Source organism: Peromyscus leucopus, chromosome 3, assembly GCF_004664715.2.
Source record: "Peromyscus leucopus breed LL Stock chromosome 3, UCI_PerLeu_2.1, whole genome shotgun sequence".
Lineage (NCBI taxonomy): Eukaryota > Metazoa > Chordata > Mammalia > Rodentia > Cricetidae > Peromyscus > Peromyscus leucopus.
Genome location: NC_051065.1, coordinates 143,305,292 through 143,321,350, shown reverse-complemented (window position 1 = coordinate 143,321,350; position 16,059 = coordinate 143,305,292). Strand labels below are relative to the sequence as shown.

The 16,059-nt window shown below is 49.0% G+C and overlaps 1 protein-coding gene across 3 annotated transcripts in view; it reads left to right on the top strand.

The window, feature by feature from the left end:
- Positions 1 to 16,059, top strand: part of Tspan11 (tetraspanin 11) — a 68,215-nt gene that overhangs the window by 19,234 nt on the left and 32,922 nt on the right. For 2 of the 3 annotated variants that reach the window (XM_037204123.1, XM_037204125.1), the window contains exon 2: positions 7,389 to 7,484. In XM_037204123.1, coding sequence (XP_037060018.1) covers positions 7,401 to 7,484 — 84 coding nt within the window. In that variant the 5' untranslated portion in view covers positions 7,389 to 7,400. The remainder of the gene's footprint in view (positions 1 to 7,388; positions 7,485 to 16,059) is intronic. The other variant, XM_037204124.1, reaches the window with a different exon arrangement.

The following is a 16,059-nucleotide window of genomic DNA, read 5'->3' as shown; positions in this document are numbered from 1 at the left end:
TTGAGGGTTGCAGCTTGGGCTTCACTAAAGGAGCTTGATGACCATGGCTTTCAGAGCAGCACACAGTTGGAGAGACCCGCTGAGGTGGAAAGGATGGGATGAGAAGATACAGAGGCCTTGGGGAGTGAAGATGATTGCAGACAGATGGCCTGACACAGTGGTGATGAGCCTGCATTTAGCATCCACCCATCTATATAGCCAGGACATTTTTTAAGTGAACAGGACATTAGTAATAATTACAATAGCAAGACAATAGATATCAACTGGCATTGTCCCAGACATAATAGGTGTAAACAGGGGTGGTGTATAGACTCACAAGAACATGTCACCTGCTAAAACTGACTGACCACTCTTAGCTTACTGTGTGACCTCTGTAGCTGAAGTTTTCCTGTGTCCACCCAGCTCCTGCAGCCACTCAAACCCAAGTAAATACACAGAGACTTATATTACTTATAAACTGTATGGCCATGGCAGGCTTCTTGCTATCTAGTTTTTATATCTTAAATTAACCCATTTCTATTCATCTATAAGTTGCCATGTGGCTTGTAGCATACCAGTACTTTTACATCTTGCTTCCTCTGTGTCTGACTGGCAACGCCTGACTCAGCCCCCCTGTTCCCAACATTCTCTTCTCTGCTCATCCTGCCTATACTTCCTGTCTGGCTACTGGCCAATCAGAATTTTATTTATTAACCAATCAGAGCAACACATTCACAACATACAGAGTGATAGCCACAGTACCTCGGTAGCCTTTTCTGCATCTGTGGCAGGAAATGGTTCTGAAGCCCATCTCATGGGGTGTCTGTGAGCCTTAAAGAGATTTACTTATGAAGTACTTAGAGTAGCACCCAATGTAGTGTGTGACAGCCATGATTGCTGCTGGGCACCTCCATCTGGGATGCATAGATAGTCTGAGATGATGATGTGGACAAAGGACTTGAAAAGGACACCTCACCTGACTCAGTAAGGGAGGTCATCCTTGCAGCTGAATACACGGGAAAACTATAGCTTGACATCACAGAGAAAGTTAGACACAAGGTTGGGGCCAGAACCCAGGTTTCCTTAAGCCTGCCCTCCTGAAGTCACAGGGGTTGGGGAAGCTGATGTAAGCACCAAGACAGATATTACCATCTGGACTTGATGACCTCCTGCCCACTGTCCGAGGCCATATAGTAGCCCCTGTTGCAGCCCTGGCTGCAGGTCGCCCAGGCTGCAGCCTGCCTTTCAGCACCTGTGCATGGGAACCTCCAGAACCATGAGCTACATTAATCTCTCCTCCTGTAAGCTGACTTTCCTCTGGCATTTTGTCACAGCAACAGAGAGTTGACATACCACCCACTTTCCACTCACCTTCATTGAGGAAGACCTTGGAGGTCTGGGTTCAATCATCCCTCGAACATTTCAGTACACAAAGTTCTTGCAAATTCTCCAGCCCATTTTTGATCCTCAAAACTACCTGAAGGAGACAGAATTGGCCCTGCATCATCTCCAATTCACAAAGCAGGAAGCTGAGACATGGAGGTCATTTGGCTTGTCAAGGATCATGGTGCTGGGTGACCACTGGTGTTCACACTCAATTAGTGCTGCTGTTGTGTTTGTTCATTCACTGACTCTTGTCATGTGTACAAGAAGTCCCTGTTGCAAAGATCAGGTTGAAATTTTTAAAAGGAAAAAGAAAAAATCAGAAGCACTTAACAGAATGTGACAGCAAACAGAACCTGAGGAGACTTGTGTGTGTGTGTGTGTGTGTGTGTGTGTGTGTGTGTGTGTGTGTGTACACATGTGCATGTGTTTTGCATGTGGAACCTGATGAGAGCACATAGCTAAAGACAGAGCAGAGAGTGGACTCCTGCATCTAATGCATGTTGATGCTGCAAATGAGGCCAGAAACAGGAAGAAAAAAAAAAAAGTCCCATCCTGTGCTTACGAAAACATTGCTCAGGACAAAAAGGCTAGGAATTCTTATTGCCAGGATCTTAATTCGAGGTCCACCTACAGCACCATCCACGGGACTCTATAGTTAGCCGTCAACCCTTAGTTTGATCCAAGCAGTGGCCCACATTCATCCATGTGTGTGCAGTAGCTGACATCGACATGTTGACAAAGTGGAGCCTCCCCAGAGACTCAAGAACATGCCTCACTGTGGTGCTCACAACCACAGGACTCCAAACCTCAAACTCAGGCAGCCAGAAACAAGGATGTGGTTCCCTCTAGAAGGTTCTGTGAACATCAGCTGGTTCCTTTGTAGTGCACAGCATGGTGGCTCTCTTGACCCAGGGGCCTGCTGCCTCCTACAGACCCAACTACAGTCTGTGCCCAAGACAGACACCATGTTCTTAGCTTTCACATGAGACTATCAAGCTGAAGAAATCTGCAAGAAACCAAAATTAGAGACACACTGCCCTGCCAGAGATCACCCTCAATATTCCCACCAGGGGACTGAGCAGCAAATTAGGGGCACACATGGGCCCTCAGCTTCGCTTCCCTCTCTAGCCCTCGGTCAGAACTGCCCATCAGGAGTGGAGGCCTTCTGTAGACCGCAAAGCCACAGTGTAACTTCTGGCTCCTCCTGCCACCCAGGGCTTGGCTTCAGTTCTCAAGGAAGCAGAAAGAGGGCACAGTAGTCAAGCGGCTTGCCCTGAAAGCCTGGTGGTCTCAGTTCAGGACCCACAACGTAAAAAGAAACAGAGAGTTTCTTTTACATGGCCTGTAATCTCAGCATGGTCACACTGACAAATGGGAGACAGAGGCAGGAGAGTTGCTGTAAGTTCAAGGGCTAGCAACTGTGAATCAGAGCCCTTGTCTCAAAAAAGGTGGAAAGTAGGATTGGAGATTTAGCTCAGTGGTAGAGTGCTTGCCTAGCAAGCACAAGGCCCTGAATTCAATCCTCAGCTCCAAAAAAAAAAGAGAGAAAGAAAGAAAGAAAGAAAGAAAGAAAGAAAGAAAGAAAGAAAGAAAGAAGAAGAAAAGAAAAAGAAAAAAGGTGGAAAGTAAATATCAACACCTAAAGTTGCCCTCTGACCACACACAGAGAGAGAGAGAGAGAGAGAGAGAGAGAGAGAGAGAGAGAGAGAGAGAACAGAGCCAGGGGTCCTTGTGGGTCCTTCCAGCTGCCCCTTCAGCTCTCAGCTCTGGAATCATTAAGAGCCCTACACTCCTAGCTTCTTGGCCTTGTCAGAACCATGCCTGGCTCACCAAGACAGCAGGCCTATCTGGGCTCCTATGGCCTCTCCTCTTCTGAGCTCTTTGAGAGTCATTTCCTGGGGGTAGGGGGCGAGGCTTGCAGCAGAGAGATAGTGGTCCCCAAGCCTCACAGCTGGTGACATATGACATATACATTCAGTCCTCAGGAATGGCCCAGAACATGACATCACCACCCAAGCATCTGCTCTTGCTTTTCTGAGATGGCCTGTAGCATGCCTGTGACCTCAGCAGCCTCTGAATCCAGCTTTGTTCCTCCATCAACACCAGGACCCAGGGAAGGTGCCTGAAGCCATTGCTGATCAGTGAAAAAGCTTTAGCATTTTGGTGGAAACTATCCTACATGTGAATTCCATGAGTGGACATGCCCACAATGCTTGATTCTCACCACACCTGACTGGGTGATGCCTGACTGTCCCCAGACATGGCTCCCAGGACTCTGAGTCAAGGTCAGGTCCTGAGATCAGCAGCATCTTGAAGCAAGATCACATAAGTCCTTCCTGATCCAGCACTCAAAAACCTTGTCTTTTAAGAAACATCACTGTCCTAGGAAATTGGGGTCATTGGTCACCCCCTGCCCAAGTCTTGTCCCAACCCTAAAGAGCAGTTTGATGAAACATGGGGTCTGAGGAACACTTGCCTCTTTCATACTCAGATGCTTGCTTATGATTCCGCATCAGAGGTTGATAGGGGGATGGTGAGACACATTTGTAATGTCTGCATCAGGAAGGCAGAGGCAGGTGGATTACGAATTCCATGTTAGACTAGGATATAGCAAAACCCCATGTGATGGTTATCATTATTGCCAACTTGACACAACCTGGAATCATCTGAGAAGTGATTGTCTACATTAGATTGGCATGTTGGAAACTGTTTAATTGACTCAGTTGATGTGGAAAGAACCAGTCCACTGTGGGTAGCACAATTCCCTAGTCAATGAGTCCTGAGCTATGTAAGAGTGGAGAAACAGAGCTGGCACAGAGAAGCCAGCAAATGAACATGTACAAATTCATTTCTTTCTGCTATCGACTATGGGTGTGATGTGACTCACTGCTTGAAGTTCCTGCCTTCACTTCTCCACCTTCCCCACAATGACGGACTCTAACCTGAAACCGTAAGCTACGATAAACCCGTCTCCCCTAAAGTGCTTTTTGTTAGGGTGTTTTATCACAGGAACATAAATGAAACTAAGATCCCCTGCTTGATCCCTTCATCCCCAGGAGTCCCACATGCCCCCACAGTCTGACCCCACCCTGGGACAGATTCTCCCAGTGGCTCAGCTTGTCCAGCTCCAAACCCTTATGAGCAGAAACAAAATGTACATAGGCACTCAGCCTGTCTCATGGGAACTGGAAGCTGAGTGAGAGCAGGATGCCAGTGGTTGGCAGGGACTTTCCAAAGCCTTGCTGGGAGCTGAGACTCTGTGATGCCATGTCTACCCTCTCCTCTCCCTACTCTGCTCCCACTATCCGATTAGGGAAAACAAAGACACATAGAGGTAAATGCACCATGACAGGATGGTGGGGCATTTGTTGTCAATGGAACTAGTCCCATTCATTCCTCACAGGGGCTACAGAGCCAGTGCATGGGCCAGGAACCTTCCAGGGAGCCAAGCAACTCTCCTTTATGGCACTGGTACCCTCTGTCCCACCCTCCACCCCTCCCCCTGCCCATATGAAAATCTCCTCTCTTGCCCCTTCCCATATGCACCCTCGTTTAGCACAGCTGAGATCAACCCTCATTGAGAACCTGGCCCTGTGTCCTCAGCCTCCAGCCCCTCCCCTCACCTCTGCCTACTAACTTCCTCCTTGTTTCCCATTCCTCTGATGATCTCTCCTTCCCAGGCCACACCTTCCTTCTTTCTCCATGCTTCTGATCTGCACAGGGAACTATCCACTGTGCTCAGTAGTAGTACTCTGTCTCCTGTCCACTATCCTGACATCATCTCCGCATTGGACTCCAGTGCCAGATACACATTTCTACCCTTACTAGAGAACTCTGGGAAATGTGGGACTACCCACTAAACACTCCTGGACACACTCCCTGAACTTACATGCAATGACCACGCTGGGACCACTGCTCTCTAGGGAACTTCAGTCTTGAGCCTTGCACCCATATCCTTCTCATGCACTGGAGGAGACACTGACAGTCCCCTGGGCATAGGCAGATCTCACTAGAACCCCTCCTCCTAATCATTATGGTCTTCAACAGTGGCAAAATTAGTCCATGATTAGCATCTCCAGTGCAGATTGATGATAGTACATGAATGAAATGTAAAGCAAATATCCATATGTATGAGATACACAAATAAAATGTATAAGCAAATATCCATATGTATGAGGCCTATGAATGAAATACATAGGCAAATACATGCATGAGATGTTCGGTGGCTGCAGCCAACATCATGCTCTGAGCACAGCCCAGCTGCAGCACACTTGGCACATGCTGGCACATGCGCTGGTCTTTACTGTTTGTCCTACCAGAGCAGAGATATAACTGTTAATTTTCATATATTCAGACATGTGGTTTAAAGAAACTCCAAGTTTGCTGGAAGTGACCAGCCCAGGGACAGTGTAGCAGCTCCAAAATTATCAGAGCCCTGAGTTCTTTGGACCTGCTGCACTGCCCTTTCAACCCAGGGTTTACAGTTTGGGGCACAGAGTGGCTGCTTGAAGTTCAGCAATAACATCAGCATGCCAAGTGATCAGGACCAGGCAAAGAGCAGTACAGCTTTTTCTCACTCTAAGGATGTGCCTGACTTTATCAGAGATAAAGAATGGTGCTTGTTAAGGCAGAGAGATTGACCTATCAGAATGATGTCACAGCTCCAAATCTGTGTGTGCTCTACAACATTGCTGAGAAATATATGACCTGAAAATTAGCAGAGTTAGAGAGCTTGACAAATCTTATATGAATGCAGGAGTCTGCCAAAAACCTCCAATGACCAATGAAACAAGCCGGCACAGAATCAGAACAAGCTCACCTCTAAAAATTGATCCACATTCTTTCCAAGTACAAGGGAGCCCCCCCCCCCCCAAAAAAAAAAAAAACAATGCCTCAAGAAACCTATCTGCCCCTTCTACTCACATATCATTTGCCTGCCAGTGGCTAACCCTGATCACACATCACCGAGAGGCTGGGATATAACAACACACTCCAGGTGGCAAAGTCCCCAGCTAAAATAGAAAGGTTCTCTTCCAAGAGAACAGAATGAGTACAGCTCCCCTGCTGCCTTCTAGCCGGGAAGTACTGCCAAGCCTCCTCACTTTGTGATGTTGCACAGAGAGGTTAAGTGACCGGCCACAGCCCAGGAGCAGAGACAACCTGCTGAGGTGCGTACCTACTGAGAAGCAAAGAGGGCGATGCCCAGCAGGCCTTCTGGAACCCCACTGATTTCACAGTTCTCCGATCCTCCATCCAGGGGTCAGAACAGGACAAGGTGATGTTGAGTCAGACATGGGGCATCTGGGAAGTGGAGTAGGGCTCTCATTTACTGAGCACACACTATGTGCCAAAGCCTAGTTAGACCCTGGACCGGGAGGATCTCTCAGATCTTCCTGAGGGTCCTGCAGCAGAGCATCATCTCTGTGCTTATAGATGAGGTCTCTGGGTGGGAGGGCGTGGACTTGCCCACAGTACACATCGAGGACTTGAAGTTAGCAGTCAGCATACAGAGCCTCCTAACTCCTTCTGTCAGAGCCACTAGGACCTGCTTCCTCCTCTGGGAGCTGGGGAGCTGGAGACAGGTGAGGTGGCCTAGGCCATCATCAAGGTCCCTTCCGAACAGGTACTTGTGCACAGTGACTCATGCAGAAGTCCTGCTCAGATCTGCAGCTTTGCCAAATGTGTGAGTATCGTGAGCAAGTGTGAGCATGTGTGCATTCATGTGACAAGAAAACATGTCCTGCAATGGTAGTGAGACAGGGAGACAAAGGACTCTGGAGACCCGTGGGTTAGCCTTGTGTCATAATAACAAAACTGAGATCCGAAAGTCCAGAAAATTCCACCCAGATCACCCTTCCATGGTTGTACATCTTCATCTGGGGTCCAAGCTACACATGTACACCCAGCGCTTCAGCCTCAGACTCACTGGGAACCAGACTGGTGGAGCCATTGCAGAAACTTGGTGGGAACGACACCAAGAATCCCCGTGGTATCCCCTACCCAGCATCCTTGTGTCCTCCACAGGCCCAGCTACCATGGCACACTGCAAGACGGAGCAGGATGATTGGCTCCTGGCCCACCTGAAATATCTGCTCTTCATCTTCAACTTCTTCTTCTGGGTAAGTGGAGGCTATGGCACACCCCTCCCTACCCCTGCAGTCTGGCCACGTTCACTTTTGAGTCACTGTGGCAAGGTTGACTTCTCCTAAGTCAGAGACCACGCTGGGACCCATCCTGCCCTGCTGCTTGGAGTCAGCTCTGTCCTGGCTATGAAGGCGGGTAGAATCCAGGCTGCCCCTTTCATGGAGTCCATCACAGTAGACCCAAGTCAACCTGTCTGTGTGCAACCTCATCTATCGTCCCTGTCTCCAGAACACCACGCCCATGTTATCCTGAGTGCTGAAGTGATGTCCCCTTCCCACTGAAACCCACTGGCCTTGCCTGGCCATGGTCTCACAGCTGCACTGTGATGGGAATGGTTTCTATGGCACTTGACACAGGTTTTGCACAGTAGTGTGGCCTCTGTCTCCCAGAGGGGCTTACCTGTTTAATTAGGAACTCGATACCATCAATCCCTAGAGGGCCTGCAGAGATGTTGCATTTTACTCTAATTCATTTGTGAAGATGGTGTCTCGCTATGTGTTACAGAATGGCTTTGAACTGGTGATCCTCTTGCCTCAGTTTCCCAGCTGCAGGGCTTACAGGGGCTTGCCATCACATCCAGTGTTTGTTGATTGTGTGTTTCCTTTTGTGGTCTCACCGGATGTTGGAAAGACTAAGAGGGGATGTTTGTGGTCAGCAGGGACCCCGACAGCTGTGGATGCTGTGGCCCAGGGTGACTTAGTCCAGATCTTTGAGTCTGTTTCCCACATTTTAGTTTGGAAATCATCTCTAGCCTCTCAGCCTGAAAATGCCCCCAAATTAACATCCCAATGAGACAGGGCTGGGCTCCAAGTACCAGGCAAAAAACATCTACTCCCCCACCCCCATCTCAGAAACACAGAGGGACCATAGGGTCCCTGGTTCCAAGTTCAGGGCGGTTTCAAAGCATTGGGAAGACTGCAGGCATCAGATACTATCTATTAAAATGGTGGACACAGTGTTCGCTTAAATATGTTCTATAAAGTTCGTGAGAACAAAAATAAATAAATAAATAAAAATAAAAATAAATTGATCATCCCAAGAAAGAGTTTTCTGGAGCAGTGAGGCCTAGGGTACAGATCCTGAATAATTAAGCTCTGTGGCTGAGGACTGACCACTAGGCTACATGATCCGCAGATTTGATCCACAGATAAATCACTTCTGGTGTGTAGAATTCTAGCAGAGCAAGCGTTCTCCCTCCTTCCCCCTCCCCTTTCTTCCTTTTTTGGGTATTTTTAAGGTTTGGTGGTGTTGTTTTGTTTTTCGACAGGATCTCATACTGTAACCCATGCTGTCCTCAGACCTGTGGCAATCCTCTCAGCTTTAGCTGAGATGACATGCATAAGCCACCATGCCTGGGTCAGACTTTTCTTTGTAAGACTCTTTTTCCTGACCATAAATGTCTTCTGTGCCCACCTCAGATAATCTCCAAAAGATTGACAAGTATAAAAAAATTAATTACCCACATCCTACCATGTTGGTCTCCTAGGGTGACCAGATCAGAGCACCACAGTCCACAGTCGGGGTGACATTAACCAGCACAAATGGTTTTTACTCACTATTCTAGGCCTAGAAGGCCATGACCCAGCGTGATACTCAGGTCGTTCAAATTGAACAGAATTTACCAGGGAAAGAATGTTTAGAGAGTGAACTCCTTCCCCACAGAGAAGGTCCCTTCCTATTTGAGACAAACTCCAAAGTCCAATTGTTGTGGCCTACCTGATCCCCAGTCATAAAAGAGATGAGTGTCTGCGTGTCTCCCACCCCTGAGGTCACCATGGCTTCTGCCTTCCTGAAAGAACTGCATCCAATACTATCTTTCCACATCCTCCAGCCTCCTGCCCACTGCCCCTTTACCTTCCAAATACAGAAACTGACACAGAGCACAGCCCAGCCACCCGGGCTAGGAGTGCAATAAAGTACAAGGTCCTCTTTCATTAACACAAAGCGCCTCTTGAGTGCAGGTCCACATTGCAGGGCTCTGCTAGCATGGAGCAAAAAGCCCAGGAGGCCATCTCGGTGGCCATAATTCCCAGTATTGAAGGATTCTGCACAGGACACCCCAATGACCTTCCATTCAACTATAGTAGTCAGTATTACTAGTATCCTTGCCGTATAGATGGGGACCTGGCTCACCAAGGCAGTCATTGACAGTTGTCTTAGTTACTTTATTGCTGTTTAGAGACAACATGACCAGAGCATCTCATAGAAGAAAGAGTTTATTGGGACTTACAGCCTCAGAGGGTGAGCCCATGACCATCATGGTGGACAGCAAGGCTGCAGGCAGGCAGAGCTCTAGAGCAGTAGCTGAGCGCTGCATCCTGATCCACAAGCATAGAGCAGAGAGAGCTAACTGGAAATGGGTGGGCTTTTGAAACCTCAAAGCCCAGCCCCAGTGACACACCTTGTCCAACAAGGCCACACCTCCTAATCCTTCCTAAATAGTTCCACCAACTAAATAGTTCAAACCTATGAGCCTATGGGAGACTTTCTCATTCAAACCACCCACAACAATCAAGCTGCTAGGCAAATCACTTACTCTCATGCCATTGTTGTTGTTGTTTTTTTGTCTTGTTTTGTTTGGTTTGGTTTGGTTTTTGTTTTGTATGTAGAATAGGAATGCTAGAACTGTAAGAATTAGAACTTATTATTATGGAAATGTCTAGCACAATTGATGGTCTGTATTGGTGCCCTGCTGTTAATGGGATGGGACGAACCGGTGATTGCCATCTCTTCAGCAGTTTCCTCCATTCCTAGCACTGGATTTAGAGCTCGGCATCATGACCTGCACAGAAAACAAGAATGTTCACATGAAACGTTGCTTTCTGAAGCTAAACTTGCCTGCATGGGGTGTGATGTCCTCTGGGACTTTGCTGTTTTGTCAATAACAGTGTCATTATTACATACATTATTACACACAGGCCTGAGCGGACCACATTCCCACATCTGAGAAAAACAGAACAGACCCCACTCTACTCACCCCCGGCAAGACTCAGGCACCAGCCTTCCCATCACCCTGTCCCTGAGGCCTCCTTGGATGAGTCTGGTCAGGAATCTCTGAAGCCACCATTGACATACCTCCTGGGTGACCCTGAAAAGCAAACATGCCCAGATTTCCTGTATGGCTGCCAAAGAAACACTTTTCTTCCTCCCTGCTTCCTTACGGAGCTCCAGTCACCCCTCTGTTGTTCTTTAATTTATTATTTTAATTAGCTGCTTGGCTGTGTTAATAATCAAAATGTTCCCAACCTCCCAGAAGATCTGCCAGGCTATGGGAGGAGCCTGGAAATGCTCAGCTCGCAGCTTGTCCTGCCTTGAGGGTCCACCCAGGCTTTGGTGCTACCAATGGGGACCTCTTTAAAGACACATAGGTGGCTAAGGAGATGTCCAAGTGGATAAGAGCAGTTGCTGTGCAACCTTGAGGACCTGAGTTCAAATCCACAGCACTTATGACAAAGCCAGTCAGAGAGACAGGCTGGAAACAAGAGGATCATTGAGCTTGCTGGGTGCAGGCTAGCTCCAGGTTCAATGTGAAATCCTGTCACGTACATAGGACATCCAGACTCCTCCCGTGGCCTCCAAGTATGTGTGGGCATGCACGCCTTAACACATACTTCACACAGACACACAGACACACACACACAGACACACACACACACACACACACACACACACACACACACGGGGGAGGGGGAGAGAGAGAGAGAGAGAGAGAGAGAGAGAGAGAGAGAGAGAGAGAGAGACTAACTCAAGGCTGAGAGTGGGAGCTGAAAGAAACATGGAAGACTTGAGCACCACCCACAGGGAAGGTCGGAGAATACCTCCTCAGGAGACCCTCACTTGAGATCCAGCCACTTACTCACTCACTCCTGCCTAGCCCCACATGGCCTCAGGTGTTGGAGTACATGGAGGGCTGAAAGCTACCTGAAAGGGTCTCCATCTAGGCACGCATGAGGGAACCATCTCCTGTACTCAGCAGGGCTTTTCAGAGAAGCAGCTGTTTGAGGGTATTGGGCGGAACTGCCCTTGGGTCTAGTGTCAAGGCCTTATTTGGAGTGAGTTTGTTCGCATCTCCCAATGCAACATCATCCAATGGGACAGTAAGATTCCTGGATCTCTCTGGTTGCACGACCATGGAAATGCTGCTTCTTGTCTAGCCTACCTCTAGAATATGAAATTTCCTTTTGATTTTTTCCTTTCTTCCTCCTTCCCTTCCCATCTTATTTTCTTTCTCTTTTCCTTCCTCGATTCTCTTCCTCCCTAACGACATCTGCCCTCACTCTAGCACTCTCCCTGGATACCAGGGTAAACGAAGATTAATCAAGAGGCTAATGGGGAGCCGGTGTAGTGAGTAAAACATACCTCCTGTGAGGAGCGTAACTATAGAAACACACAGGAGGCTCGGTGCTGATACGGGGGTTAGCACGATCGGCTGGGTGTTCGGTATGCACGACTCCAAACAAGGTTTCCTATGGCTTCTTGGGAAGGTGAGGCCGCGTCATGACTCTTCCTCCCAGCTCCAACCCTCTGCGTCCTGTGAGATCTTGCACTCATCAGGACAGACGAGGCTCAAGATGAGAGGGTCAGCGATGCGTTAATTCATGTCATCAAGGAGTGTCTAAAACCAAACAGCTGTGAAGAGCTGCGGGTAGAAAGCCACTCCTAGGCCTGCGTGTAACAAGCCCATCCTTACAAAGGTGATCCCACAGAACTGGTCCAGAGCCGACAGCCAATGGGACCTGCGCTGCGCGTGGACAGAACTAGGAGAAATGCCTACCTGGTATTTGAGAAGTGTTGCTCATTAACAGGATGCAGAGCAGCCTCCTGGCCCTCTGCGACCCAGGAGGCTCCAGCCTCAAGCAGTACTGGAGTACCGCTGACCTCCCGTGTGCACTGGGTTCAGCCAGTGCTGTGAGAACTGAAGCTTCAGCCAGAGACTCAGCTGACTACAGACGGGCAAGTGGAGGTTTGTGTTTTAAAGGTGGCCCACCTGGGGCTGTGGCAGGACTGGAGGTAGAGCACTTGCCTAGCATCTGCAAGACCCTGGGCTCCATCTCAGCATGCACCCCAGAGCAAAAGGATCCAAGTAGCCAAGGAGACTAAGCTTGGTTCAGACCAGGCACCCCAGCTGTCTCCTCAGCCTGGTCCTAACCTCAGGTTACGTCTATCTCCTTTCCAAACGAGACTCTAGTAATTAAAGTCACGGTCCCTCCACCCCATCACCTGCAGTAACCCGAGGGCAGGGGCTATGGCATGCTTGGCCCTAAGAGTTTTCAGTAGGCATTAGTGAAAAGACAGAATGATAAAGCATTGATCTGACATTATATATTGGCACTCCCCTAGGCCTTCCTGGGAGCTTCCTAGTGGGCTAAGGGAAAGTCCAGTTGATGTGAGCACAACCCTCCACCTAAGTCTCATCACGGAGCTCCTGCATGCCAGGAGGGGGTGGGCAAAGGACTGCCAGAGTAAGGAGTTCAGAGCTCTCCCGCAGAGCTGGAAGTAGGTGCACACTTGTGATGGGCTTGGAAGAAGTTCACTGGGATAAAGAGAATAATGTAAGAGGGATGAGAAAGGCGGAGCCTGATGAGTGGCAGTATGGTGTGTCTGGATACATACCCCCACACGCCAGGCACCCAGACTGTCACCTTGCCCAAGTTCACAGTCTTGTTCACTGGCGCAGCCTTACTTTAGAGGCACTGACAGTGGGTTCAAGAGCAGCAGTCACGGGTTTAGGAGATGGATCAGGAGATGGCAAGCATGCAAACATGAGGCCCTGAGTTCAAATCCCCAGAACCCATGTAAAGCCAATCATAGTAGAGCACAGTCTGTAATACCACCACTCCTACAGCAAGAGGGGAGGGAGAGACAGGAAAAGCCCCGGAAGCTAGAGGGCCAGTTAGGCTGCTGTGTGCAGTGGGCAAAGCGAGAGAGGAGGACCAACACCCGAGGTTGGCTTCTTGCCTCCACACACACTGTGGAGCCATATTCTCACACACACACATCCGCACACACCCCATATACACATCATACCACACAGATGTACAAAAATTAAAAAATAACAGAGTTTAAAAAAATAAGTGTGGACATTTCCTACATGGCCATTAAAGGCGGAGTACAGGGGAAGGAAAGTGAGAGCTGATAGTTAAAGGCCCCCAGGCATGCAGCAGCGTCTGGGCCTGAGGCTCTGGTTTGGGGGAAGGTGTGTACACATCAGTAAGTAGCCTGGTGCAGCTCTGGGTAGAGCAAGAGCTGGAGGCTGACCTGGGACAGGAGCCGAGGTGGACAGTACAGTGCGGACAGGGAAGTGGACCAAACAGCAGGTGGAATCAGCATGTAAATGTCACGGAGACACATCAGTGCCCTTGCAAGGGCTGCTAGGTACATGAGTGATGGTACTGTTGAAGAGGCTGCCCAAGGGCCGTTCATGGATGAGGAATGTGGTCCTGAATGGGCCCTATCTAACCCCAAACCTTTAAAGAATGCCACAGAGTAGGTAGTAAGCAGCCCTGCTCTGCCTCTGCCCAAACACACACACACACACACACACACACACACACACACACACACACCATGCCACCACCCTATGTGTTTCCTGCCTTTCCATGCCATGGGCTGCCCAAGCACAGAGGGCAGAGAACTTTGCCCAAGGCTTCCTCCCTAGAGGCCCCACAGTCCCTCCTGTATCCGCAGCAGAGGAAGCCTACCTGTGAAATCCTGACCAAGAAAAGCTCTGTAATTGCCCTCACATTCTCCACCTGCTTCCCTGCAGATCTGCACTTTAGTTCCATCAGGCCTTGGGCAAGGATGGCTGCTCCCGCTAGACCAAGTGCCCTGGATCACACAAACAGCCTTTTGGCGATGTGACTCTTCTATAAATGAACAGTTTCTTCAATGGCCCTGTATGGGTGACCATCTCTGCCCCTCCTGTCTTGCTGTGTCTTTACCCAGCCCCCCCCCCCAACTCACCTGCCATAGTGTTTTCTGGCCCACTGGTTACAGTCCATGGCTGAGAAATTCAGGAACTATCTGACAGAAGACCATCTCTGTCCTACGAAGAGCTGAATGCTACAGAATCAACTTGATGCAAACGGCTGGAGAAATGGGTTCTGGGGTCAGTGCCCCACCCCCACAGCCCTGTCCAGTGGCTCAATCTTCAGATAAAGACACCAGGACTTAAAGAAGTTGTTGTCCATACAGCTAATCATGCAACCAAAAGAACTTGGCCCAGTCTTACTGGCTTCTGCCCTCCGGTGACACCTTCTGGTAACCCATCCCAACACTGAACATTTTTACTTCATGTTCAGAGGTGACCAAGTCCCCTACAAGAAATAAAAGGCCCCAAAGGACTTAAGACCCTCTCGTTGCATTCCTCATGGCTAGTTACAGCACTGGCCCCTCAGTAACTACCCTACTCTATTAGCTGGAATTCTCTGCGGAGGGGGATCTTGGGGTCCCAGACCCATTGATTCAGACTATTCCCTTGCTGTCTTCAGGTCATCAGACCTAGCGTGAGCTTGTCTTCTAGACCTTGAGCATGCCAGGATGTCCCTCTAGATCCCTCCCAGACCTTGTGTTGTGGCTGGGGACCCAGCTTTCTTGCTTTGCAAGATCTGAGCGTACTGAGGCAAAGCGCTCTGCTCAAGCCCTGAACCTAAGTCAACAGCTCCTGGGACACCTATTCTAGGGAAGGGCACAGCCATGATCTGCAGTACTTCACACAGCACCACCTACTGGGAAGAGAAGGATGGGATGCTTAAACCCATGCTGTGGTTCTCCAGAGGGGCTTCTGGGAACTTTATAAGATGTCCCTGCCTGGGTCTTAACTCCCAGTGGTGCTGACTGGCCTGGGCTCCTGCCCTGGTGTTTCATGGATCCCCAGGTGATTATGTAGCCACAACTCTGGGGATCTGGTGAAAACTTGGAGACTTACCTGGATGTGTGCCTTGCCCACGGTGTATGAGCAGATTCCAGCCCTGCCCAAATGCATTACCTTATCCGCTAAATGATTCTTTTATCAGATTCTGAGTGGCTTCCTGTGCCCCAACAGATTAACTGTCCCAAGGCCAGTCTGAGTCTATCCTTCTGCGGGTCCAAGGTATGGGTGCTCAGGTTACTCCCTGACTTGGGAAAGAGTGGGGGCTCAGATTTAACCTGCCTTGTAGAAAATGTGCCCCCATTTCCATACAGAGATTGTACCCATTAAACGCTATGTTTCCCAGATTTTTAATGGCATTATAACTCATCAAGGTCACACTGACTGTCTCATGATGTTCAGAATCTCTGCTTGGCAGTATCCTATATTTTTAGATAATTTGTTTTGAAGGAGAATGGGGGGGGGAGAGAGAGAACACACACACACACACACACACAGAGAGAGAGAGAGAGAGAGAGAGAGAGAGAGAGAGAGAGAGAGAGAGAGAGAGAGTAGTTACTTCTTAGTTAATGTACTGTGTTTGCTTGGCAAAGACCTCAAAATGTAAGACCCTTGGAAGAAAGTAACTCAAGGGGACTTTAGTAGTTGTAGATTAGAACCACCAATCTAACGAGGCCCCC